The 27,615-nt window shown below is 38.7% G+C and overlaps 1 protein-coding gene and 1 long non-coding RNA gene across 3 annotated transcripts in view; one reads left to right on the top strand and one right to left on the bottom strand.

Annotated features, from left to right (window-relative positions):
* Nucleotides 1–14,954, bottom strand: part of treh (trehalase (brush-border membrane glycoprotein)) — a 36,409-nt gene extending 21,455 nt beyond the window's left edge. Inside the window, exons 1-11 of the mRNA XM_017465292.3 lie at nt 14,719–14,954; nt 6,642–6,742; nt 6,408–6,555; nt 6,225–6,312; nt 6,044–6,144; nt 5,872–5,964; nt 5,578–5,694; nt 5,354–5,476; nt 5,206–5,255; nt 4,831–5,031; nt 1,259–1,476 (exon numbers count right to left, since the gene is read on the bottom strand). Coding sequence (XP_017320781.3) covers nt 1,259–1,476; nt 4,831–5,031; nt 5,206–5,255; nt 5,354–5,476; nt 5,578–5,694; nt 5,872–5,964; nt 6,044–6,144; nt 6,225–6,312; nt 6,408–6,555; nt 6,642–6,742; nt 14,719–14,792 — 1,314 coding nt within the window. The 5' untranslated portion in view covers nt 14,793–14,954. The remainder of the gene's footprint in view (nt 1–1,258; nt 1,477–4,830; nt 5,032–5,205; nt 5,256–5,353; nt 5,477–5,577; nt 5,695–5,871; nt 5,965–6,043; nt 6,145–6,224; nt 6,313–6,407; nt 6,556–6,641; nt 6,743–14,718) is intronic.
* LOC124627780 (uncharacterized) overlaps nt 12,521–27,615 on the top strand; it is a 28,130-nt gene continuing 13,035 nt past the window's right edge. Inside the window, exons 1-3 of one of the 2 annotated variants that reach the window (XR_006982312.2) lie at nt 12,522–12,843; nt 12,937–13,195; nt 13,732–13,926. This is a non-coding gene — a long non-coding RNA (uncharacterized LOC124627780). Of the gene's footprint in view, nt 12,844–12,936; nt 13,927–27,615 lie in introns of both variants that reach the window. The other variant, XR_008393902.1, reaches the window with a different exon arrangement.

Raw genomic sequence — 27,615 nt, 5'->3', positions numbered from 1 at the left:
GTATTTGTGACACTTGGAATTCCCATTCCTAATTACAGAACAGCTTCAGCTCTGGCATGGTGGTGGGTTTCTTCACATGAACTGCTTGCTTTAGGTCTTTCCACAACATTTGCATTGAGTTAAGGTCAGGACTTGACTTGGCCATTCCAAAACATTAACTTAAGTCATTCTACCAAAGAATGGTTAAAGAAGAATAGTGTGCTTAGGGTCATTGTCTTGCTGCATGCTGCACTTTTTCTTTTCTTGAGATTCAGTTCACGGACAGTTGTCCTCACATTTTCCTTTAGAATTTGCTGGTATAATTCAGAATTCATTGTTCCCTGATGTTCAATGATGGTAAGCCATCCTGTCCCAGATGCAGCAAAACAGGCCCAAACCATGATATTACCATCACTATGATTCACTATGATTCACACAGACATTTTTAAAGTAGTCTTCTGGCTTGACCCCATGATCTTTACCAAACTGCAGATGGGCAGCAATGTTCTTTTTGGAGAGCAGTGACTTTCAAACCTGCCATGCACCCCATTGTTTAGTGTTCTCTTGATGGTGGACTCATTAACATTAGCCAATGTGAGAGTGGCCAAACTCTTTAGAGATGGTTTCGTAACCTTTCCATCCCAATGAGCATCAACAACTCTGTTTCTGAGGTCCTCAGAAATCTCCTTTGGGCATGCCATGATACACTTCTACAAATATGTGTTTTGAAGATCAGACTTTGATAGATCCCTGCTCTTTAAATAAAATGGGGTGTTCTCACACACACACACACACACACACACACACACACACACACACACACACACACACCTGATTGTCATCCCATTCATTGAAAACACCTGACTGTAATTTTACCTTCAAATTAACTGCTAATCCAAGAGGTTCACATACTTTTGCCACTCACAGATATGTAATTTTGGATAATTTTCCTCAGTGAATAAATGATCAAGTTTAATTGGGTTTTCTTTGTGTACTTTTGTGACTTGTTTAGGACTGGTGTGAAAACCTGATTGTTTTCAGTCAAATTTATGCACATATATAGAAAATTCTAAAGGGTTCACAAACTTTCAAGCACCACTGTATGCATATTTAAATCATCTGAAATGGCATTTTACACAATCCAGCTGAATATTAAATGAATTATACAACCTAAAATATACTACAGGTTTGCAACTGAAAAATTAGCATACTTGCATGCTCTGTAACACACAACTACTACTATAGAAAAAAAAAAGAGTCTTAAAAAAACACTACTCACTCTGAGATACTGTAGTGCCTGCTGTCCCATCTCAGGTTGAGAATAACACCTTGCCCAGAGAGGACTTAGGTTAGTCGTATAGAAGGCTGAATTCCTGGTCCTACTCAACAAGTTATAATCAAACCATGCTCCTTTCTTTGCATCCCATAAAACACTCTCTATAGCCTTCAGCCTGAAAGAGACTGCATTGTCATATTTAAGTGCCCTTTCTTCATCACCTGTGGGTAGAGGACAAAGGCATACAATAACTCACCCAATATACCAACATTGGTACGTTACAAACAAACCAATCAAATGGTAGCATAGTGAAAATGTGAAAATGTATACAGTAAATTTGTAATTAGAGAACTAGACCTCAGCACTTTGTCATGAATATGCTTGTATAAAATGTATACTAGAGTCAAGTCAAGTCAAGCCAAGTGGGTTTCTATTGTTATTCCTCTATATAGCTTGTATACACTGAATGAAATGTCCAACAATACGCAAGACTACATAAAGTGCGATACAGAACAGTGTGATATGAGTGCAAAACAATAAATACACAGAACAAAAACAATAAATACACAGTACAGTAAATACACAGGACAATAAATTCATGGAACATGGACTGTAAACTGTAAGCTATTGTGTCATGTAGCAGCACAAGTATATCAGCAATATTGGCAGCAAAAATTAGTTCCATAATATAAAGTGACTGATGCAACTATTTGAAGTGCAGTGTGCAGTGATATTGAGTCTTGCTGCGTTAGTGCGTGTGCAGTGATATGAGTCTTATTGGCTTAGTTGTTTGACTAGCCCAGGTGAGCTTTGTGAGGTAGCAGGGTGTTGAGTAATCTCACAATGAAACCATTGTGGAGTCTGCTGGTGGTGGCACAGATGCTCTTGTACCTTCTGCCAGATGGTAAGTAGGTGAATAGTTGATGAGTGGCTTTGCTGATGCAGCCGTTGTTGAATGGGGTGCTGATGGAGGGTAGAGAGACTCCAATTATCTTTTCAGCTGTCCTCACAATTCGCTGTAGGGTCTTGTGGTCAGAGGCTGTGCAGTTCCCGTACTACACAGTGAGACAGCTGGTCAGGACGCTCTCTTTCATCCCTCTGTAGAAGGTGGTGAGGATGGGAGGGGGAGGTTTGGTTCCCTTCAGAGCCCACTGCTGGGCCTTCTTGACTAAGCAGGTGGTGTTGAGAGTCCAGGAGAGATCCTCAGTCATGTGCACACCAAAAAACCTTAAGCTTTTGACTCTCTCCACAGTTGTTCCATTGATGTGCAGTGGTGAGCAGTCCACTTGGGTTCCCCTGAAGTCAATAATAATCTCTTTAGTCTTATCACTATTAAGAGATAGATTGTTGTGTCTACACCATTCTGAGAGCTGGTTCACCTCCTCCCTGTATGCTGACCCAGCACTGTTGCTGATAAGGCCCACAACTTCAGTGCCACCAGCAAACTTGTCGATGTGATTAGAACTGAACTTTGCAGCACAGTCATGAGTCAGCAGGGTAAACAGCAGCAACAGCCCTTTGGGGGGTGTGCTGGTGTTCAGTGTGGTGGTGCTGAAGGTGGAGGGACTGGGGTCAGCTGGTCAGAAAGTCCAAGATCCACTTGCAGAGGGAGGTGTTTAAACCCAGCAGGATCAGCTTTGTTGTCGGTTGTTGTGGGATGATTGTGTTGAATGCTGAACTGAAGTCTATGAACAGCATTCTTGTCCTTTTTGTTTAGTTGGGTCAGAGACAGATGGATGGTAGCAGATATAGCATCCTCTGTTGAGCACCCAGCCAGGCCTGTTGTCAGGACCTGCAGATTTCCGTGGGTTAACTCTGGACAGAGTTTTTCTGACATCTAATGCAGACAGACTAAGTACTTGGTTGGTGAGAGTTAGGGTGGTTTTTCTCGCTGGCATGTTGTTCTGTGCTTGGAACTGTGGGTTGAAATCGTTCAGTGCATCTGGGAGCGAGGAGTCATCATCACAGACAGACGGTGTAGCTTTGTAGTCTGTGATGGCCTGAATACCTTGCCACATATGCCTTGTGTCCTTTGTGTTTATGAATTGATGCTGGATTCTTTTGTGTAGTTGTGCTTTGCCTCTCTGATAGCCCAGGACAGACTGGCCCTTGCTGTGTGGAGGGCTGCCTTATCATCAGACCTGAAGGCAGCGTCTCAGGTTTTCAACAGTGAGCGCACTTCAGCAGTCATCCACGGTTTCTGGTTTGCACATGTGGTGATGATCTTGAAGAAATTTATATCATCTATGCACTTGATGATGTAGTTAGTCACTGATACTGTGTATTCCTCCATGTCTGTGGTCTTGTGGTATGTAGCAGCCTCTTTCAACATATTCCAATCTGTGTGCTCTAAACAGCCCTGAACTGCTGAGATGGCTCCCTCAGGCCAGGTTCTCACCTGTTTTATAACCGGTTTGGCATGTTTCAGAAGTGGTCTGTATGCTGGGATTAGCATAACAGAGATGTGGTCCAAGTCTCTAAGATGGGGCAGGGTACAGCCTTTTAAGCACCATGAATGCTGCTGTAAACAAGGTCTAAAGTGTTTGTACCACAGGTTGCAAAATCAATATGTGGTAGAATTTTGGCAGCAATGATTTCAGATTTGTGTGGTTAAAATCTCCTTCAACAATGAACAAAAATCCATCAGGATGCTCTGTCTGTAGGTTACTGATAGCCCCGTACAGTTCACTTAGTGCCTCCTTAGCATTAGCGTCAGGTGGAATGTACACTGTGACAATGAGCACAGTGGTAAACTCTCTGGGCAGGTAATATGGTCAGCGTTTCACAGTCATAAACTCTACCAACGACGAACAGAAGCTTGAGACCACAACGGCATTTCTGCTTCATTCGTTGTTTATGTAAATACACAGACCACTGCCCTGAGTCTCACTGGACAGTGTTGCTATACTATCGGTGTGATGTGCGGTTAGCCCAGCTAGCTGACTGGCTGCGTCCAGAATGCTGTTGTTGAGCCATGCTTCTGTAAAAACGAAAACACAGCTGTAGACTGAGTAAGTCCAGTGTACTGTCAAGCAAGCAAACATTGGAGAGGAGAATGGATTGTAGAGCCGGATGGCTAGGGCTGGTATAGCCAGATGGCTAGGGCTGGTAGAGGCGGACGGCTAGGGCTGGTAGAGGCGGACGGCTAGGGCTAGCCTTTAGCCTAGCATGGCTCACTTTTCCGTGCTTCACACACTGTTTTAGGGCCGATGGGCCATCAGTGAGTGTGACTTCCTCAGGATCTATTTCCGTTCGTGGAGCAAAAATAACCAAATTATTTGGCCATATTGTTTCTGAAATGTCAGTTACTTGATATAAATTTCTTATTTATGAAACTGATAAAAAATGTAATTAATTAAAATGAATAAAAGCAATATTGTAATCGTACTGTCATACTGAATATCAGCACAGCTGTGATTATCTGCGGCTGAATTACAACCATGCTGACGTTCAGTATGATCACACAGTTGTGAGTGCTATATTGCTTAATTGAGACATTTACATGTTCTCCAAGCTTTGGGGAAAGTGCCAGACCCTGTACTGTATAAAAATTTGCAGATATATATCTTGCTCACCAAGAATTCTGTGGAAGGTGGCCAGGACACGCTCATTGCGACAAATTAGAGCATTGAGCTCGACAGGCACAATGGAGCTGGTCCTAGTGTCCCTAAATGAGCCACTGTTTTGGCCCAAGTTGTTAATGTACCAGCGCGAGGAAAAATCCCAACCAGACTCAGCTGCTGCTTTCAGTTCTGTCCACAGCTTCTCCTGAGCCTCTGAGAAAGACACAGCATCAGTCAAGCATAATTCATAAAGTCTTTCTAAAAGTATTCAAAAGACATATTTCATTATAATTGTATTATCCTATTATTTTCAGATGCTCTCATACAAAAGCAGCAAAAAGCAGCTTATTGCATAAGCAGTAGGTTCTTGATAATTGGAAGATGTACCTGCAGGTAAGCCCTCTGCCAGCTCTGCATCATGTGTATAAGATTCTGGCCTGTAGAGGATGAAGAGTGCATTACCTGCTATTTTAGAATATTAGAAATTTCCTTTATATGGATTTTTTAAAATTACACAGCCTAATTTAGCTCCTACCTGGGCTGGCCAACTTGTACATAATAACGATTCATGACATGTTTGACACTATTCACTTCCACAACAATGGAGCGGTTCTTCATCCAAAAATTGTACTCATTTTCCAACAATGGTAAAGCCTTCCTGTAAACATCACCAAACACATTGCATGAGACAATGAGGACTATAACAATGTCTAAAAATAGGGATTACCTGTAGGAGAAATTATCTGCAAAAAGACTTACTTGAGAAAGTCTACATCCTCAGTGGCCTCATAGTAACTCTCCACCATTAGCGGTAGGAAGGGTGGCTGGCTGCGTCTCTCATAGTAAATTCTCCCTCCATTTGGAACAAAACCATACCTGCGTGATTAGGTTACTGTATAGTAATGTTATTCAGTAAATGCCTGATTTACACTGTCAGTTAAACCAATTTCTATTCATCCTATGTGTGCGGCGTTGTGTGTGTGTGTGTAGGTATCCTAATCTGATAACCTAAAGATTAGGGTAACCTAATCTGATAGGTGAAAAAAGGTTCACCTGTCCACCATGTGTAGGAAGTTTTGGATCATTCCTCTGGCTGTTTCCATCATCTCAGATAATATGAGACCATTTAGCACCCAATATGAATCCCTGTCGGATACATAAGTAAAATACGATCACTAAGGGTGTTCATGTGTGAGCATAATATGTGTGTTTATGCTTGCCTCACCAGTAGTAAAACTCAGTGAAGCGTCCGCCTGGTACTATGCCTGGATATGGACAGTATATCATAGAATACATTTGAGGATTGTCTCTCACATCAATACTTATCTGAGAAAAGAGATTGAGAGAGAAGAGAAACTTAGATGCACCAACAAAAATTCTGATCATGCAGATATTACAGGACAGACCTTTCGGCCAAGTGATTTCCACAAACTGTGCAACTCCTCAGCCCAGCTGCGAAGTTTTGGGTCAGATATCTTGGACAGCAATTTTGGCCTGCAATCAAATATAAACCATATCATTCTTCCTTTCTGGCAGTAGGATACATACTTTTGAAATTTTATCCATTGCACTTCAAACTGAGATCTTACTTGTCATGCCAGTCTGGAGGACTCCACTGCTCAAACTCTTTCCCGCTATTCACAAAGTACGTATTCACAAACACTCGTAGATCTGAAGGAGGAACTGTCCCATATCGAAACCTTTGTGTTAGGTTGGAGAAGGCACCTAAAACAATATCTACATGGAGTGAAAATCAATAGTGAGATAAGCAGACAATGAGGAAATATGAAAGGCAAAACACCAAAGCAATGCAGTGCTCTCACCAGGTGCTGCAGTCAATTTCATATCCACAAAGGCCTTATTGTCATCAAACAGTTTGGCCATCTGTATCTGTCTTAACAGCTCTCCCGTGCAGTAGATCTTACTATCAGAATCACATGCATAAACACAGATATCAACGAAGTACAGCAGTCTGTACACACACATATTCAAGGTTGGGATCATAAAAAATATCTATGGCTTTTTCCTCAATCAGTGCTGTCAAGTTGGTGCTTTTTAACAGTTTATTGCTCTGATAATATTTGCAGTCCTCATGCCTCCCTGCAGCAGGCTTAAGGCATGTTCATGCAGGTGAGCAAGCACCCAAGGCATTTTTCTTCTGGTGTTTTTCAGAGTCAGTAGAAAGGTGTCTTTAGTGTCCTAAGATATTGTAACTGTTACCTTAATTGCATACTTTCTGTAAATTGTTAGTGTCTTGTGATAATAAATTTAAGACACAGGAAAATACAAGGGTAACAGAGTATGTAGTTTATTGAGAATCACTATCATATACATTATACACTGGGGTGGGAACAGAACTTGCCGGAGAATTATCAGTAGGTGAAAGGCAATATGGTGGTGTGTTTGCAGCACAGCTACTATAATCATCAGAGGAAAGAATAAACGGGCTCTCCACAGAGGTTATGGGAAACAGTTGAGCCTCAGTTTGAGTAGAAGCATGAACAAAGGTCACCAATGGAATGATACGATAAGCAGGAGGATAAGGAAACCCTGAGGGTTCAGGTGAAGAGCAGAGACATTCCAGCAGAGCTGTAACATCCACTGCCAACTGTGCCAGCTGATGACGTAGATAGTCACCCAGGCCTGTGAGATTGAGCAACCGAGAGAGAGCTGAGGGAGGGAGTTGGTCAGCTGGACAGAGATTAGAGAGAAAGGACAAAAATGAGACAAAACAGTAGTGGTAACACTTAAAATATATCCACATATATTCATGTACAAGAACATGCAAAGAATGTAGGAAACAGGTATCAATACACGTCATGGAAAAGGCATAAAGTTGAAAAAACACACTTATAAGATGTTTAAGAAAAAACACACACACACTCACAAAATGTTTAAGAAAAACACATACACTCACATAATTTTTAAGAAGCACCAAAAAACATATAACAAACTTATGATTAGAGAAGAAATACAGTGGCAAGAAAAAGTATGTGAACCTTTTGGAATTTCATGGTATTCTCCATAAATTTGTCATAAAATGTGTTCTGATCTTCATCTAAGTCAAGGGTATTGACAAATATAATGTGTCTAAAATAATAACACAAAATAAATTCTGATCTTTCATGTCTTTATTAAGAACAACTAAAAAACCTCATAGTGCTTATGGAAAAAGTATGTGAACTATTGAGTTAATGACCTCAAAAAAGTCAGGTTTTAGCACACCTGGAGTCTCATTAAGAAAATGAGTTTGGAGGTGTGGACTACAGCTACTTTGACTGATAAAAACCCCTCAAACTTTTGGAGTTTGCTCTGCACAAGAAGCACACGCTTATGTGAGCCATGTCTTGTCAAAAAGAGTGTTCAGAGGATCCACGGTCAAGAATTGTTGATGTACATAAAGCTGGCAAGGGTTACAAAGTGATTTCAAAGACTTTAGAAATTCACCAGTTTACAGTTAGGCAAACATTCTACAAATGGAGACACTTTGGGACTGTTGCTACTCTACCAAGTAGTGGACGCCCAGTCAAAATGACACCAAAAGCACAACTAAAATTCATCAATGAGGTAAAGAAACAACCCAGAATGACAGCCAAAGATTTGAAGGCATCATTGGAACTAGCTAACATCTCTGTTCATGAGTCTACAATACGTAAAACATTGAACAAGAGGGATATCTACAGTAGGACACCACATAGGAAGCCACTGCTTACTAAAAAGAACATTGCTGCACGCCTGAAGTTTGCAAAGAGCATATTGACACTCCACAGCGGTATTGGCAAAATGTTTTGAGGACTGATAAAACTAAGATTGAATTATTTTGAAAAACCACACAGCACTACATCTGGCGTAGAAAGGACACGGCATATCATCATGAAAACATCATACCAACCGTAAAGTATGGTGGAGGAAACATCATGATTTGGGCCTGCTTTGCTGCATCAGGGCCTGGCCAGCTTGCAATCAGTGAGGAGAAGAGGAATTCCCAAGTATATCAGACAATTCTTCAGGATAATGTGAGAATGTCTGTACGTCAGCTGAAACTGTGTAGAAGTTGGGTGATGCAACAGGACAATGATCCAAAACACCAGAGCAAGTCCACAACAGAATGGCTTCAGAAAATCAAAATCCGCCTTTTGGAGTGGCCAAGTCAGAGGCCAGACCTCAACCCAATAGAGATGCTATGGAATGACTTGAAGAGAGCCATACACATGAGGCATCCAAAGAATATTTCAGAGCTAAAGCAGTTCTTCCAGGAAGAATGGGCTAAAATTCCTCCTGAACGATGTGCAGGTCTGATCCACAGCCACAGGAAGCGCCTGGTTGAGGTTATTGCTGCCAAGGGGGGGTCAACCAGTTATTATTTCTAAGGGTTCACTTACTTTTTCCACTGCCATTTTGAATGTTGAATGAGTGTGTTCAATAAAGACATGAGGGATCAGAATTTATTTTGTGTTATTATTTTAGGCACATTATATTTATCAATACCCTTGACTTAGATGAAGATCAGATCACATTTTATGACAAATTTATGCAGAAAACCACTGTATATTTCTTGCCACTGTATATGTAACAATAGGCAATAATAAAAATATATCTCACCCATAATGAAGAAGTGATAAAATATCCAAATTGTCCAGGACAACAGGGCGATGAGATGCGCACAGCTCAGTTACCATAAGGAGGAATGCCAGGAAGGGCCTTTGTAAATACCCGAAAGAAAAACATGAAGATGATATCCAATGGCTGAAAGTGGGTTTTAAGGGGATTCCAGAGTGAGAAAAGTTGATCCTAATGGTATTTAAAAATGGGAAAAGTAGGATTTAAGGGAAATCAAAAAAGGCATTTTTAAAGCATATTGGGATTCCAAAAGAATGAGATAATTGGGCATAACCTAAAGATAAAACTGTTTAAATAGGGCATTGAGTCTGTGTTTAGACTCATATCACTTTGGGACATCTCACTGATTGGATCTCATGTTTTTTGAACAATAAACTGGATTTTTGCTTCTCTCATCCAACATGTTCTATATTTTTACTTTCAATTGTGCTTTTGAGTATGATCACCTATGGAAAAAGGTAATTAGCACCACTAGTTGTTTTTGACACGACAGTCTTAAGGACTGTTCCACAGGTGCATGTGCAATAATTGTTTATGGTTCATTGAACAAGCATGAAAATCATTGTTTAAACCCTTTCCAATAAAGATCTGTAAAGCTTATTTGGATTTTACAAAATGATCTTTAAATTACAGTCTCCAGAAAAAGGGAAGTTTCTTTTTTTCTTGAGTACTATGAAAAAGTATTTGCCCCATCCTGATTTCTTCTGGTTTCGTGTATATCTCATACTAAATTGTTTCATAAATTAAAACAAAATCTAAGATAAAACAAAGGCAACCTGAGTAAACACAAAATACAGTTTTTAAATACATTTTATTTATTGAAGCAAAAAGTTATCCAACAGCTGGGCCTGTCTGAAAATGTATTTGCCTCCGTAGTTACTAATTCTCCGAATCATTGAAACTGCATTCATAATCGGGTTCAGCTTGACTAGATGCAACCAGGCCTGATTACTACAAACCTTGTTCAATCAAATCAACACTTAGAACTTTTTCAACAGCATGAAGTTGGTTAAAAGATCTTACCCAGTAACAAATGCCAAAGTTGAAAGAAATTCCAGAAATGATGAGGAAGAAGATTAAAATACATCAGTTTGGGAAGGATTACAAAGCTATTGCAAAGGCTCTGGGACTTCAAAGGACAACAGTGAGAGCCATTATCTCCAAATGGAAAACCTCAGCACAATAGTTAACCTTCCCAGAGTTGGCGAACTTCCAGAATTCAGCAACTATTCATCCAGCAAATCACAAAAGAGCCAAGGACAACATCAAAGGACAAACAGGCCTCTTTTGCATCAATAAAAGTTCACTGTTCATGACTCCACTGTCAGAAAGCCACTGGGCAAAAATGGCATTCATGGAAGATTGGCAAGGTGAAAACCAGTGCTAACCCAGAAGAACATTAAGGCTCGTCTGAATTTTGCCAAAGCACACCTTGATGATCCTCAAACCTTTTGGGAATATGTTCTTTGGACTGATGAGTTTAACATGGAACTTTTGGAGGACAAGGGTCCCATTACATCTGACATGAACCAAACACAGAATTCCACAAAAAGAACATTATACCCACGGTCAAGCATAGTGGTGGAAATATGATAGTGTGGGGATGCTTTGCTGCTTCAGGGCCTGGGCAACTTGCAATAATTGAGGGAAACATGAATTCTGCTCTCTACCAGAAAATCCTAAAGGATAATGGCCGAGCTTCAGTCCATAAATTGACAGACATCCTGATATTTTCCTTTAGAATTCGCTGGTATAATTCAGAATTCATTGTTCCATGAGGTCAATCGGCAAGCCATCCTGGCCCAGATGCAGCCAAACAGTCACAAATCGTGATACTTCCACCTAAATGTTTCACAGATGGGATAAGGTTCTTACAATGGAATGCAATTTTATTTTGGTCTCATCTGTCCACAAAACATTTTTCCACTAGCCTTCTGCCTTGTCCACGCAATCTTTAGCAAACTGAAGAGGGGCAATCTTTTTTTTGGAGGGCAGTGGCTTTCTCCTTGCAACAATGTCATGCACACCACTGCTGTTCACAGTTCTCCTCATGGTGGATTCATGAATATTAATATTAGCCAGCGAGGCATTTAGTTGCTTATAAGTTACCATGGGTTCCTTTGTGACCTCATGACCTATAAAAAGTCTTGATTTTGGTGTGATCTTTTTTTGGTCGACCACTCCTGTGGAGGGTAACAGTGGTCTTGTATTTCCTCCATTTGTACACAATCTGTCTGACTGTGGATTGGTGGGGTCCAAACTCTTTAAAGATGGTTTTGTAACCTTTTCCAGGTTATGAGCATCAACAATTCATTTTATGAGGTCCTCAAAAGTTTCCTTTTTTGTGCCATGATACACTTCCACAAAAATGTGTTGTGAAGATCAGACTTTGATAGATCCCTGTTCTTTTAAATAAAACAGGGTGCACACACACACCTGATTTTCATCCCATTGATTGAAAACATCTTAATTTAATTTCACCTTCAAAGTAACTACTTATCCTAGAGGTTCACATACTTTTGTCACTCAAAGATGTGCAATATTGGATAATTTTCCTTAATAAATAAATGGGAAATCTGTTGATGTTTTAGGTCATAATTATGCAGAAATATGGAGGAAAAAAATATGAAAAACTTGCAAGCACCACTATATGCATATGTAAATCACATAATATCTGAAATGTCATATTACATAATCCAGCTGAACATTAAATGAATCATACAACTCAAAATATTATACAGGTTAATATAGTTTGTGAACCCCTTAGTATATATATATATATATATATATATATATATATATATATATATATATATATATATATATATATATATGCATAAATATCACCTCACAAAGCTCCTAAAAGTAGACAAAGAGAACCCACTTAAACAAATGGGACAAAAAATATTGTACTTGGTCACTTATTCAGGAAAATGTTCTAATATTAAATGTCTTTGAGTGGCAAAAATATGTGAACCTAGCAGTTAATTTGAAGGTGACATCAGAGTCAGGTGTTTTCAATTAATGTGATGACAATCAGGTGTAAGTGACCAGCCTGTTTTATTTAAATAACAGTGTATATATATTTACACACACACACATACACACACTATATATATATATTGTCGCGACGGACCGACACCCGGCGCGCATAATAAGAAAGTCGCTCTTCCCCGACTGCCGCGCCAAACACACCATCAGCCGGAAGGACCGTCACGGTGGGGTGGGACCGTCGACGCTACACCGGCCGGCGATTGGGGAGTCAGTCGGGGAAATTCCACCACTCAGGCGACGGCGGAAGAGGATAAAAGGACGCTCTTCCGCCCGTGCGAGGAGAACGGCTAAGAGACAGACTACGTGCGCGCTCTTCAGCAGCATAGAGGCACGCCAACCTTTAGCACGACGGTATCCTCTCGCTAATCTCTCTCGCTAATCTCTCTCGCTAATCTCTCTCGCTAATCTCTCTCGCTAATCTCTCTCGCTAATCTCTCCCCGAAGGTACGAGACCGCCGGGTGGTGAGATCGCATTCGACGGTGGATGACGGCACGGGAAACCCACACACACCTCTCGGGAACCCCGACACACCCTCGAGAATGTCACAACGCCAGCCACCCCCCCACAAAACCCCTCACACTCACCTCCTCACTACAGACAGCTCCCACACAGACAAATAAAACCTGTCTCTTATGGGTCTGTGCTCCGCACTTCCCCGGGCTAATTCCCTTACAATATATTCTACAGGCTTTCCTGAGCTGAGTATGTCGCACTTTTATGTGTATCTCAACCACAATTAAAACGTGTACAATGGACTTGTAGACATTTGCACATTTCGTGTGAAATTTTCCTCATTGGAAAAAAATTTACTGAAACTGTATTTTCCCCATAAGCCCTTTCTGACTGGTCTTGCCTGCAGTCACTAAAGATAAAATACGACACTCCCTTCACTGAAGAACAAAAAAAGTACAACACTGCTGTCTGCTTTTACTAACATTTAGTTACATAGTGACAAACTACTGGAGAATTATTTGGGGCTAAAGATAAAAGTCCCGAATGCCCAGGGCAGGTTATTCCTCCTGGGCAAGGTTTTTGTTTTGAGTATTTCAGAAACTGCTGATATCCTCGGCGTTTCACACACAACAATCTCTAGAGTTTACACAGTATGGTATGAAAGAAATTGAGTGACAGTTCTGTGGGTGGAAATGCCTTGTTGATAAGAGAGGTCAGAGGAAAATGGCCAGATTGGTTTGAGTTACCAGGAAGGATATAGTAACTCAAATATTCACTCTTTACAGCCGTGGTGAGCAGAAAAGCATCTTAGCATGCACAAAACATCAAACCTTGAAGTGGATGGGCTACAACAGCAGAAGACCATCAGCCAAGAACAGAATTCTGAGGCTTCCATCGGCACAGAGTGCCCCAAACCGGACATTTGAAGATTAGGGAAAAAAATCACTGGGTTTTTTCCTGTCTCCAACTGTCCACTTTTGGTGAGTCTGTGCCCATGATAACACATAACACAATGAGGTCACATTTTGTCCCCATTCTGATAGTTGATATTGACATTACCCAAAGCTGCTGGCCCACATCTGCATGATTTTATGCATTGCACTGCTGACACATGACTGGCTGATTAGATATTTGCATGAATGAATAGGTGTACAAGCGTCCCTAATAACATATATATATACTACACACACACACACACACTATATGGCCAAAGGTTTGTGGAGACCTGACCACCACACACATATGTTTAGTCCCCCTTTACTCTTATAATACCTTCCAGTCTTCTAGGAAGGTTTTCACTAGATTTTGGAACGTGGCCATTGGGATTTGTGCCCATGTGTAAGATGTACAAAGAGATCCTATACAATTGTATGGTAAGGTGTCCACACACAAACCTTTGGCAATATATATCATTTTTATTTTATTTTATTTGACTTTTCCCAGGTGCTGGGTTTGAATGGTTAAGTATTATATTTTCCTTGCTCAACAAAGGCATAACTTAACTTGTCCTTAAGCTGAGGAGACAAAAAGGTGCCTTTGTCAGTCTGCTAACCCAAAGTTAACCTTCAAACTAATGCACTAATCCAAATGAAACCTATGCTTTATAGCCATTTAACAAAATCACTAGGTAGACACACCTAGATATGTTTTAGGCAAACTGGTACTTAAAGGAATGCTCAAATGTCTAAAGGAATATACTTTTTTTAAAGGATAAGGAAAAAAAAGATTTCCATGTTTTGTCGCCATAGCACCTTCAGGCAAGAAAAACTCACCTGTCACAAGGTGGGAGAAGAGCAGCTCCATGACATATAAAAAGAAAAGTGATCCCTCCATACAGCCAGAACATTGTCTTAAACTATTAATTCTTTGACCAGACGCAATCTTTCAAGTGTGTCTGCTGTGCAACTCCATGGAGTAGCAAAGGCCAGCTTATCTAAAATGATCTATGAGTCACAAGACAGGGTACAAGTTCAAGTACCTCATGTTTTTTCCTTTGCTCATACCAGAATGACACGTATTCTATTAAAACTAATGTTTTATATATATATATATATATATATATATATATATATATATATATATATATATATATATATATATATATATATATATATATATATATACACACAAACATGAAAAAAAAACATTTAAAAAAACATGGTGGTCATATATATATATATATATGTTTAACCTCTTCCGTGAACACCTAACCATCCCATAATAATAAATACATTTTAAAAAATTTCTCTTACACTTACACCTCTACTCTGCGCACTTTACTTCTTCTGGAACTCAATTAATGGATCTTGTATGGTAGCACTACTTGTATTGTTCTCTGCTTGATATTGCTTTGCTTGTATTTTCTCATTTGTAAGTTGCTTTGGTTAAAAGTGTCTGCTAAATTAATAAATGTAAATGTAAATATGTTTTCACATTGTCATGTGGATCTTGAAAGAAAATAGAGAATATATCAGCAAGATATGTCCTATTTATTATAATCATTTAAACCTTATTACTAAAATAACATTTTAAAAATAAGTAAAAAGAAAAAAGTACATAAAAAGTAAAAAGGGATAGACAAGTTCAAGATTGACCTAAGGAAACATTGTATATCTCTTTGTTACCTGCATATTTGTTGTCCAATTTTTACAATAACACAAAAACATCTTTCACAGAGAGTATTATACAAAATAGACAATGACAGGTTGTAAACATAGACATATTATTTTTAGCTTGGAAATTTAAAAAAAAAAAGATCTTTAAATGGTCAGTGTAGATGTTCGTATTTAAAATGAACAGCAAAATGGATTTAAAATAGATGCACATGGATTGTACACAGCAAACATGGACATGGGTTTCTTATTATGGATTTTTCTCTTATGAGTTATCTTATAATTGGAAAGGCTTTCCAACTTTTTACATAAAATTCCTAGGTTGATTTTCCCTGTCTACCCTTAAGAAGGGATCCACCTGAGGTATGGCAGAATGTAAGATGCATTGCTTTTGGCACTGTATCTCCATTGTAGAAAAAGTGTATCTTAGCAAGTAAAATATCTTGAATATAGGCATATTTAACTAATAGATCTCCATATTAGTTTTTAAACAGATATAAGATTAATAAAACTATTTCTAGATATTTTGTTTTACTAATTTCAAGCTTAAAATTGTCATTCAATTGACAGATAATTTTGCTTCTTTCAAGCCTTTATTTCTGGAAAGAACATAAAGTTTCTGCCAATAGAATAAGACAGTTTAAATATGTTTAGGCATAGAGTTAATGGTCTTATATTTGATATACAGTGCATCCGGAAAGTATTCACAGCGCTTCACTTTTTCCACATTTTGTTATGTTACAGCCTTATTCCAAAGTGGTTGAAATTCATTATTTTCCTCAAAATTCTACAAACAATACCCCATAATGACAACTTGAAAGAAGTTTGTTTGAAATCTTTGCAAATTTATTAAAAGTAAAAAACAAAAAAGCACATGTACGTAAGTATTCACAGCCTTTGCTCAATACTTTGTTGAAGCACCTTTGGCACCAATTACAGCCTCAAGTCTTTTTGAGTATGATGCTACAAGCTTGGCACACCTATTTTTGGGCAGTTTCTCCCATTCTTCTTTGTAGGACCTCTCAAGCTCCATCAGGTTGAATGGGGAGCGTTGGTGCACAGCCATTTTCAGATCTCTCCAGAGATGTTCAATCGGGTTCAAGTCTGGGCTCTGGCTTGGCCACTCAAGGACCTTCACAAAGTTATCCTGTAACCACACCTATGTTATCTTGGCTGTGTGCTTAGGGTGGTTGTGCTGTTGGAAGATGAACATATGTACATGTGCTTTTTTTTGTTTTTTATTTTTAATAAATTTGCAAAGATTTCAAACAAACTTCTTTCATGTTGTCATTATGGGGATTTTGTAGAATTTTGAGGAAAATAATGAATTTAATCCATTTTGGAATAAGGCTGTAACATAACAAAATGTGGAACAAGTGAAGTACTGTGAATACTTTCCGGATGCACTGTGTAGTAATCTCATAATCTTCACTTGCTTAGATAATTTTTGCAGTGTAAAACTAGTCATTATTATTTAAGGACTGAAGCAATTCAATTCTGAATCTTTCAAAAAGCCTAAAAATCACACACAAAAAAGGTATAAATGGTTTGGGCCCCTGTTTCTTCAAGACCTTTGGAATCTAATAACTTCCATTCAAATGTTTTCCCCTTGGTATTAACACTTCCCTACCCACATTTTTCATGTCCTGTTATGGTTCTGTCAGCTACCAAGATTTTAGGGTACAATGTATTTGGAAAAAGTAATAAAATAACAACTCCAGATTATATTTAGTATGTGAGTGGCAATATCATTTATTATTTTATTGTTTTATTAGTGGGAAAAGGTCAAGTCTGCATAATGCTGTGTATAAAGTGTACTGTGCCCTTACAAGTAACATATGCTTATACACTCACTGCCTTTATTAGTAACACCCAGAGGTTATACAATTACTCACATAACAGTAAAAGTAATATTAATAATCATTTGAGTAAGAGTAATTTATTATCCAACGAGAAGACTACACAAGTTGCAAGTTACTAGTTACTTTGGATCTGATTAAAATGAAAGGAAAATCCTGAATCTCAGACTACATGGAAAACTGGAAGTCACACCTCTCCTTGAACATCTGTCTGATCTGTTTATATACATAAAACCTGGGTTTAAGATGGGGCAGCATGTAGTATTCCTGTGATGGGTACAATAACACAGAACCTGTCATTTTCAACACAAAATCTCGCACACAAAAAAACAAACAAACATTTTCCCAACAGTTGACTGTCTTTACTTTCACAACATGTTAACAACACAAACTTGTCAGCATCTGCATTTATACAAGACAACAGAGAACAAAAGAACAGACTATGGAACAGAACAGAAGAGAAAGTGTGTGTGTTAGTATGTTTGTAGTAGCATGTGTGTGAGAATATGCATCAGACCACTTGCGATATGCTACAGAGGTCTGAATGTGGATGGAACAACCGCTCACTTTTTGGCTCAGTCCTGGAGAGGGGTACAAAGTGTGTGTGTGTGGGTGTCCTGTTTCCACTCGCTTCTTCCACCTTTCCAGGACTGCGCCACTAAAAAAGTGAGTGTGAACCCATGTAAAGCATGCAAACAAAGAATTACTCTACCCAAAACAGCAGAACAATCCCATAATGCGTTGTCAAATTCCAAACCTAAGAGCAGTTAGATAGCTAGTTAGGATAATGTCATTTGCTGTGAAATACAAGAGAAATGTTTTTTGTTTTTTTTAACATAAGCAAGTAGAACTCGGCACCAATAGTACCATCTGCTGCCAACAAGTCTAATCCTATTTGTTACTAAACTGCCACCTAATGGCAGAGGAATAAACAGAAATTTCTAAGCAAGTCAGTGATTATAAAATGGGTCATTATGGCGTTGGTGATTTCAGTGTTCCTGGGATAAGCTCCAGATGCACCAAGTCTGACCAGTATAAAATGGTTAGTAAAGATAAACAAATTAATATGGTGAAATATGACTGTTTAGTATTTATAAACAACACAGAAATAAAGAATAAAGAATAAACCTTTTCAACTAAAGTTCATTGTTTAGAACCAGTAATATTAACCTCATGAATTAGGGTCAGATATTCACTAGCACATGCATGTACCTTCAACTGGGCTTGTCCCCAACTTTGATTGTCATGCTATGGGAGACCTAAGTTAATCTAACAGCAAAACCTTTTGTGCAACACAAGCATTCATTGGGCTAAATTTAACCAATATTTGGGTAAAGTAGTAAACTATACTCAGAAAAGAAAAAAAAAACTTTCTCACATTCAACTGCTTTTATTTTCAGCAAATTTCTTAACAAGTGTAAATATTTGTATTAACAGAAAATTCAGCAACTGAGACATAAACTGAAAATGTTTCACAGACATTTGACCAACAGATTGTGTGTGGGGGGGATTTCAGTCAGTATCTGGTGTGGCGACCAGCTGCTTTAAGTACTACAGTTCATCTCATCCTCACGGACTGCACCAGATTTGTCAGTTCTTACTGTGAGATATTACCTCTCTTCGACCAAGGCATTTGCAAGTTCTGGATCACATCTGGGGAGACACATGGTTACATGTAATTTTCCACTGCAAGTACGATCAGCTGTCCTTCCTGTCTCCCTGTAGCACTGTCTTAGGCGTCTTACGTTGCAGACATTGCAGTTCATTGCTCTGGCCACATCTGCAGTACTCATGCCTCCCTGCAGCAGGCCTATGACATGTTCACACAGGTGAGCAGGAACATTAGGCATCTTTCTTCTGGTGTTTTTCAGTCAGTAGAAAGGTCTCTCTAGTGTCCTAAATTATTGTAACTGTGACCTTAATTGCCTACCAGCTGTAAACTGTTAATGTCTTAAGCACTGTTCCACAGGTGCATGTGCAATGATTGTTTATGGTTCATTGAACATGCATGAAAGGGCGCACGGTGGCTTAGTGGTTAGCACGTTCGCCTCACACGTCCGGGGTTCGATTCCCGCTGGGGCCATGTGTGTGCGGAGTTTGCATGTTCTCCCCGTGCTGCAGGGGTACTCCAGTTTCCTCCCCCAGTCCAAAGACATGCATGGTAGGCTGATTGGTGTGTCTAAAGTGTGAAAGTATGAATGGGTGTGTGAGTGTGTATGTGATTGTGCCCTGCGATGGACTGGCACCCTGTCCAGGGTGTACCCCGCCTTGTGCCCGATGCTCCCTGGGATTGGCTCCAGGTTTCCCCGTGACCCTGAAGAGGGAGTAAGCGGTAGAAGATCGGTGGATGGATGAACATGCATGAAAAACATTGTTTAAACCCTTTCCAATAAAGATCTGTAAAGCTTATTTGGATTTTACAAAATTATCTTTAAATTACAGTCACCTGAAAAAGGGGACATTTGTTTTTGCTGAGTATATTCGTGACACAGTTAAAGTTGTTGAGAATAGAAAGATCCTTTCAGAAGCTTCATAAAACTTAACATAACTTTTAACAGATCAGAGAAAAGGATCATCCAGTAAGTTTGTTTTTACTGAAATTAATGGTCTTGCGTAGGCACCTAAAAGACAGTTAAGGTCAAAACTGAACGACTTCCCAACATTACCTGTAAATATCTTAACTATTTATGGCTAGGTCTTTCTTCATTTTAGTACTCAAATAGTCCAGATTAGACTGAAATAAGATTTAACTGAATCTTTCTATGATTTTTATTGGCAAGTTTTCATCTTGAACAAATCCTTAAGGTTTAAGAGTTTATATAAACTTAGTTAATAATAGGCTATCTGGTGTGTGAACACAGTTCATCCAGGACAGCTTTATGGTGTCTCTTGTTCATAGAAGTGCATATTACTCAATTAATAGGCAACAAGCTAATAATGATGTCAGCACATTCTGATTTAAATTTATAACCTATAGGTTGATACTAAACCCAGGTAACTATACCAAACTATGAGGTGCCTGTGTGCACACAATTGTGATTATTAACTTTATTTGATTTTTTTTTATTATTACTTATACTACTCTATGGAAGATACATTATTCTCCAAAAGTTTGTGAACACCTGATCATGAAACCCCAATATGTTTTTTGAACATTCCATTCCCAATTCAGTCCCCATTTGCTGTTCTAATAACCTCCACTCTTCTGGGAAGGCTTTCCACTAGATTTTGCCCATTCAGCCACAAGAGCATTAGTGAGGTCAAGCACTGATGTCATGTGAGAAGGCCTGGCAGACAGTCATCAAACACAAACGTGTTCAATGGGGTTAAGGTCAGTGTCAACCATGTCTTCCTGGAACTTGCTTTGTGCACAGTGATGCTGGAATATGTTTGGGCCCCTTAGTTCCATTGAAGGGAAACTGCAATACTACAGCATGTTTCCAACATTGTACAACCCCACGGCAAAAATGATGGAATCAGCACACTTAGAGGATGTTCAACCAGCTTTTTTTTTTTCTTCCCCACTTCGTAGCAAATAAACAAATCACAGATGACAAAACAATTTTTGTTTAATAGCTGAACATGCTGGCTTTGTTGAACATACTCAAACAAGTTAAAGTAAATTATTTTAATTAATGGCATATTTTTTTCCCAGATTAAGTAGAGGAAAATATTATGGAATCATTCAATGTTGAGGGAAAAAAATTATGGAATCACCTTGTAATTTGCACTTCTAAAACAAATACCTTTTTTCTAAAGTCTAAAAATGCTAATTAGTCTGCAGTTAAGAGAGAGTGCTTACAGACCTTAACCATGGACTTTTTGAAAGGAAACATGGCCCCAAAAAGAGAGTTGTCAATTGAAACAATGGAAAGTATTCTAAAACTCCTTCTAGAAAGAAATCCAACAGAAAAGATGTTGGCTGTCCAAAGTCAGCTGTTTCTAAAAGTTGGTGTAAGTATAACAAAATGTGAAGGTTATAAAAGGAAAACATATGAGAACCAAGACAGCAAACATCAGGGTAGACCAAGGAAGACAGCAAACATCAGGATAGAAAACTCAAAGCAATATGCCTTTAAAATAGAAAATGCACACAAAAAAAGAAAAACAATGGGAGAGAAACAGGAGTCAAATGTTTGTGACAGAACTGTAAGAAATTGGCTGAATGAAATGGGATTTACATATAGAAAAGCCTAACGAAAACCAGCACTAACACCTAAACAGAAGAAAAGAATGTTACAGTGGGCTAAGGAGAAGCAATCATAGAGTGTGGATGATTGGATGAAAGTGATATTTAGTTATGAATCATGAATCTGCATTGACTAAGGAGATGATGCTGGAACTTTTGTCTGGTGCTGTTCTAATGAAACATATAAACATGGCTTCCTAAAGAAAACAATCAAATTTCTCCAATCATTTAAAATATGGGGTTGCATGTCAGGTAAAGGACCAGGGGAGACTTCAGCAGTCAATGCACAGGTGTACATTGAAAGTTTGGACACCTTTCTCATTCTAAAAGATAGAAAATAGGCTTGCTGATTAAGCCACTTTTCAGGATGATAATACAGTGCATCTGGAAAGTATTCACAGTGCTTCACTTTTTTTCCACATTTTGTTATGTTACAGCCTTATTCCAAAATGGATTAAATTAATTATTTTCCTCAAAAATCTACAAACAATACCCCATAATGACAACATGAAAGAAGTTTGTTTGAAATCTTTGCAATTTTATTAAAAACAAAAAAACAATAAAAGCACATGTACATAAGTATTCACAGTCTTTGCTCAATACTTTGTTGAAGCACCTTTGGCACCAATTACAGCCTCAAGTCTTTTTGAGTATGATGCTACAAGCTTGGCACACCTATTTTTGGGCAGTTTCTCCCATTCTTCTTTGCAGGACCTCTCAAGCTCCATCAGGTTGGATGGGGATCGTCCGTGCACAGCCATTTTCAGATCTCTCCAGAGATGTTCAAGTCTGGGCTCTGGCTTGGCCACTCAAGGACCTTCACAAAGTTGTCCTGTAGCCACACCATTGTTATCTTGGCTGTGTGCTTAGGGTCGTTGTGCTGTTGGAAGATGAACCTTCGCCCCAGTCTATGGTCCAGAGCGCTCTGGAGCGAGTTTTCATCAAGGATGTCTCTGTACATTGCTGCATTCATCTTTCCCTCAATCCTGACTAGTCTCCCAGTTCCTGCTGCTGAAAAACATCCCCACAGCATGATGCTGCCACCACCATGCTTCACTGTAGGGATGGTATTGGCCAGGTGATGACTGGTGCCTGGTTTCCTCCAGACATGACGCTTGCCATTCAGGCCATCCGACCAGAGAATTTTGTTTTGTCATGGTCTGAGAGTCCTTCTGGTGCCTTTTGGCAAACTCCAGGCGGGCTGCCATGTGCCTTTTACTGAGGAGTGGCTTCCATCTGGCCACTCAACCATCTGCAGAGATGGTTGTTGTTCTGGAAGATTCTACTCTCTCCAAAGAGAAACGCTGGTGCTCTGTCCGAGTGGCCATCGGGTTTTTGGTCACCTCCCTGACTAAGGCCCTTCTCCCCTGATCGCTCAGTTTGGCCGGGTGGCAAGCTCATGGAAGAGTCCTGGTGGTTCTAAACTTCTTCCATTTACAGATGATGGAAGCCACTGTGCTCATTGGGACCTTCAATGCTGCAGAATTGTTTCTGTACCCTTTCCCAGATCTGTGCCTCGATACAATCCTGTCTTGGACGTCTACAAACACTTCCTTGGACTTCATGGCTTGGTTTGTGCTCTGACATGCATTGTTAACTGTGACACCTTATATAGACAGGTGTGCACCTTTCCAAATCATGTCCAATCAACTGAATTTACCACATGTGGACTCCAATCAAGTTGTAGAAACATCTCAAGGATGATCAGTGGAAAAAGGATGCACCAGAGCTCAATTTTGAGTGTCATGGCAAAGGCTGTGAATACTTATGTACATGTGCTTTTTGTGTTTTTTATTTTTAATAAATTTTCAAAGATTTCAAACAAACTTCTTTCACGTTGTCATTACGGGGTAATGTTTGCAAAATTTTGAGGAAAATAATGAATTTAATCCATTTTGGAATAAGGCTGCAACATAAAATGTGGAAAAAGCGAAGCTCTGTGTATACTTTTCAGATGCACTGTACATCTTGCAACAGAAGAAAGAGTGTTGAAGCTTTATAGGTGGATCTGAAAAAATTTTAATATCATTGAATAGCTCATTTTTTCTGTAATTTAATTCAAAAAGTGGAACATTCAAATATTCTAGATTCATTACACAAACTGAAATATTTCAAGCCTTTTTTTGTTGTTTTAATCTTGATTATGGCTTACAGCTCATGCAAATCAAAAATCCTGTATCTAGAATCTAAAAATCTAGAATATATGGAAGTTCCACTTTTTGAATTAAATTACGGAAAAAAATGAACTTTTCCCTGTATTTCATGAAAGGTATACAAACTCAATGACCCGGCCAGCAAACAGTCTGGATCTCAATACAATTGAACATTTATGGTGGAAATTAAAATAGAAATTGGTCTATGACAAGGCTCCATCCTGCAAAGCTGATCAGTCAACTGCTATTTGAGAAAGCTGAAACCAGCTTGATGGAGAATATTGTTTTTCATTATTGAAGTCCATGCTTCAAAGAATTCAGGCAGTCATAAAAGCCCAAGGAGGAGCACTGAAAGGAAATTCTCTTATATCATGTACTCTCATATTATGAACTGCTATCAAATACCTATGATGAATGTAGTCATTTAATTACCTTGTATTCATTTAATTACCTCTTTAAATAAGCTGATCAACTGCTATCCTTGATTATAGCTATATACTTGAAATACATATGTATTTCCGTGTCAACAAAACACAGGACTAATTTTGTATTATAACTATGCACTGTGTTTTGTTTAAATCTGTCTGACACCTGGACCAGTAGAAACCATCCACGCACTGCTGTTATCAGTGTATAAATACTTTTGGTTTGCATGAATAAAGTGGGATGTCTTTACGAGCATGCAAGAAGTCAGTGTGTGTTCATTTTAGACCCCCCAGGCCTGAATGCTCCACGGTAAACCACACTTTCTAAAAGTTAATAGATGTTAATGGTAAAACAGGCTGGAAGGCATGACGGACGATCTGACGGGCATAAGGCATAATCTGTGATCCCTGTAACGTGGAAATCTAACAAGCACAAAAAACTAATTGTATTTTTTTTTTGTTGGTTTATGACTCCATATTTTTACCCCCCTCACCATTGCGAGATTCTATAATTTTTTTCCTCTACTTAATCTGGAAAAAAAATATGCCAGTAATACAAACAATTTAATTTGTTTGAAGCATGGTTCATGAAGCTAGAATGTTCAGCTATTAAACAAAAATTGTTGTGCATCATGTCATATCTGATTTGTTCATTTGCTACAAAGTTTATTTAAGAAGAAAAAAAAAAAAAAAAAAAAAAAAAAAGCAGCTGGTTGAACATCCAAGTGTGGTGGTTTCATAGTTCTCACCAGGGTTTATAGCAAACAGCTTGGGGAAGACCCGCATATGGGTGTGATCTTGAGGTGTCCACAAACTGGGCCATATAGTGAGTCATCGATGTGGGTTGCTAAACTCATTTTTAATTTACACACTGACCCAACACTAATGGAATTTTTTTTCAAGCTTTTTTTTTTTTTAATCATCAGATATAACCACACACAACTCCTGTATGACTGACCACATTCACAGCTTACGCACAGATATGTACTTCATACTCTACTGTGGATGAATTTAAGTACAAGATCTCTGACCTTCAGTGATATGACCACATAGGACTCATTTATTTTTACATAAACTGAACTTCAAGAAAGACTACACAGCAATACTTGCGTACCTTCCATCTACTCCCTTGAACTCCTACACCCAATAGCCTGTTAAATAACAGTTATTCCTGGTTCTCGTGTTCAGCTATATGTAAAAACGTACTATAAATGGTCATTATGACCACTGCAATAAGCTGCGTTACTACTATCTGTTATTAATATAACTGATTTTGTGGGGGCTTTTTGGTTATCATTTGTCTTCTCGTGTGCATCAATTATAGGTCCCAGTTAGGGTGTGCAAAGTTAGATCTGAATTTGTACACAGAACAGTTAGATTCACTGAATCACACAAACTTATCTAAAATGTACTCTGACTAATTACTCCAATAAGTAATTTATACCCCTATATAGCAAACCAGTTAATAAGCCTTTCATTCTTTTATGGTCATTTGACAACACTGAATGGTGTATTGTTTAAATGAGAATCCCAGACTGTTAGATTTTCAACCCCCCGGCTTAGTGATAGATTATCCTTCACTCAGTGTGAGAGCGAGAGCACGCGACACTGATTAAAGTCAACACTATTGTCCTGAATAACATGAAGTCAACCTGATACTTTCTGAAAAAGGACCTGTCTGACAACACTAGATTCAGCACATTAAAACCAAAACTGAAATTTCAGTGAGCTTTATTCAAAGAAAGTTTCCAATTATCCAGATTCCATTTTAAATTTATAACAAGCACCACTGACAAAATTGCCAATTTAAATAAAAAAAAAAAAAAAAATAAAAAAAAAAAAAGGGGGGAAACAAGTATATTCATCAATTATGCTTAATTCATTGAAAAGTAGAAACAAAAATATTCAGGGCATTTTTACAATAAATATTCCAACCCGTTACTCCAATTTGTGGCATCATGAATTTTGTTACTTTTCCCCCCAACCAAATTGTCCCTCCCACCCCAACCAACCAATTCATCTTTACTTTTGTTTTTCTTTTTTTTTTTTTCTCTTTTTTTATTTTTTTATTTTTTTTTTTAAAACAGACAGCACCCAAGGATATGTATACTGGAGGACTGTAGATGCTTCCCTGGCTCCATTTCAACTAATTCAAAATTATTAAATCCAATCTAAATGTTAGTTTCTCAGGTGAAATCTGGTTCCTGAAAGACAGCAAAAATTTTATCATCACAGTCCTCAAGTATATATGGCATCCCTGTGCTAAAACAAAAGTAAAGATGCATCAGGGCAGCAATTCCTCTCCCAACCCACCTAAACTCAGGAAAGAAAAACCTTGAAAATTGAGCTTGAGATATTTAAATGAAGTTTTCATGATAATAGCTATATGGTGAGACGCACCCCAGCTCAATCTTCAAAGAAAATCATGAAGACCACAGCACATCATACCATCATACATCATACCTAGCTGTTCAGACAGTTGACCATGCATTCAAACACTCCGGGCATATGCTGTGTTCTCCAGAGCAAATAGTTACCCAAAAGTAAAAATTGCAAGGTAGCTGCCAAAACCTTGCATGACTTCCATTCTCTCACCTAAAGCCACACAGATTGTGCATTTTATTATTTTTTTTGTCCCTCCCCAAAAATAAGAGTATGTGGTCAATGTTAATACGCCATCTGCGTGCATATCAGGCCACTGTAGAAGAGAGAATAAAAGTCTGGCTTCAAAGCAATGCCACTTATAGGATGCTGCAATTTTCCAAAACAAATCACCAAATTTGTTTTGTATATTGACAACCACTAAAGCCTATTTTGTTAACCCCACACACCCTTTTGCAGCATCCCATAGTAGACAAATTTGATCCACCAAAGAAAGAAAAAAACGTCTCATGTTTATTTATTTACTAGGAATTCCCAATGTCATGCAGACAACCTGATGCTGTCAGCAGTTAGTGCCAATTGGGATACAAATACCAGTTATTCCCCCATTCCAAACCCTAGAAGAACCCCAACCCAGCAAGTACTCTTAGCCTTCAAAATGGGAACACAAATTCAGGTCTCCTAAACAAACCACAAAAATGCTGTTTACCTATAATTCTTTTAGTGTTAAAGGAGGGTCATTAAAACCTCTCAATACAGAAAATGAACAAACATTTGGTTTTCAGCAGTCTCCCATTTTCAGAACACTCCCCCACCCCTAAACACCTCTTCAGCCCCTAGCAGGCTATTGTGCAGTCCTATTGCCAAATCCCAAAACACAAGTCCCAAGTTTAATGCAGGACAGAAAGGTAAAAGTTTAGCTCTGCAGTTTATTTGAGAAAATTGGATTAAAGAAAAATTGGCGGGGGGGGCCCGAATGCAAGACCCGTTTCTTTGAGAGCTACATTGATCAATCCCCATATTTGGACTATTTGCATTTACTTTAGAAT

Source organism: Ictalurus punctatus, chromosome 4, assembly GCF_001660625.3.
Source record: "Ictalurus punctatus breed USDA103 chromosome 4, Coco_2.0, whole genome shotgun sequence".
Classification (NCBI taxonomy): domain Eukaryota; kingdom Metazoa; phylum Chordata; class Actinopteri; order Siluriformes; family Ictaluridae; genus Ictalurus; species Ictalurus punctatus.
The sequence above is the reverse complement of the archived record's forward strand: the minus strand, read 5'-3'. Positions and strand labels throughout refer to the sequence as shown.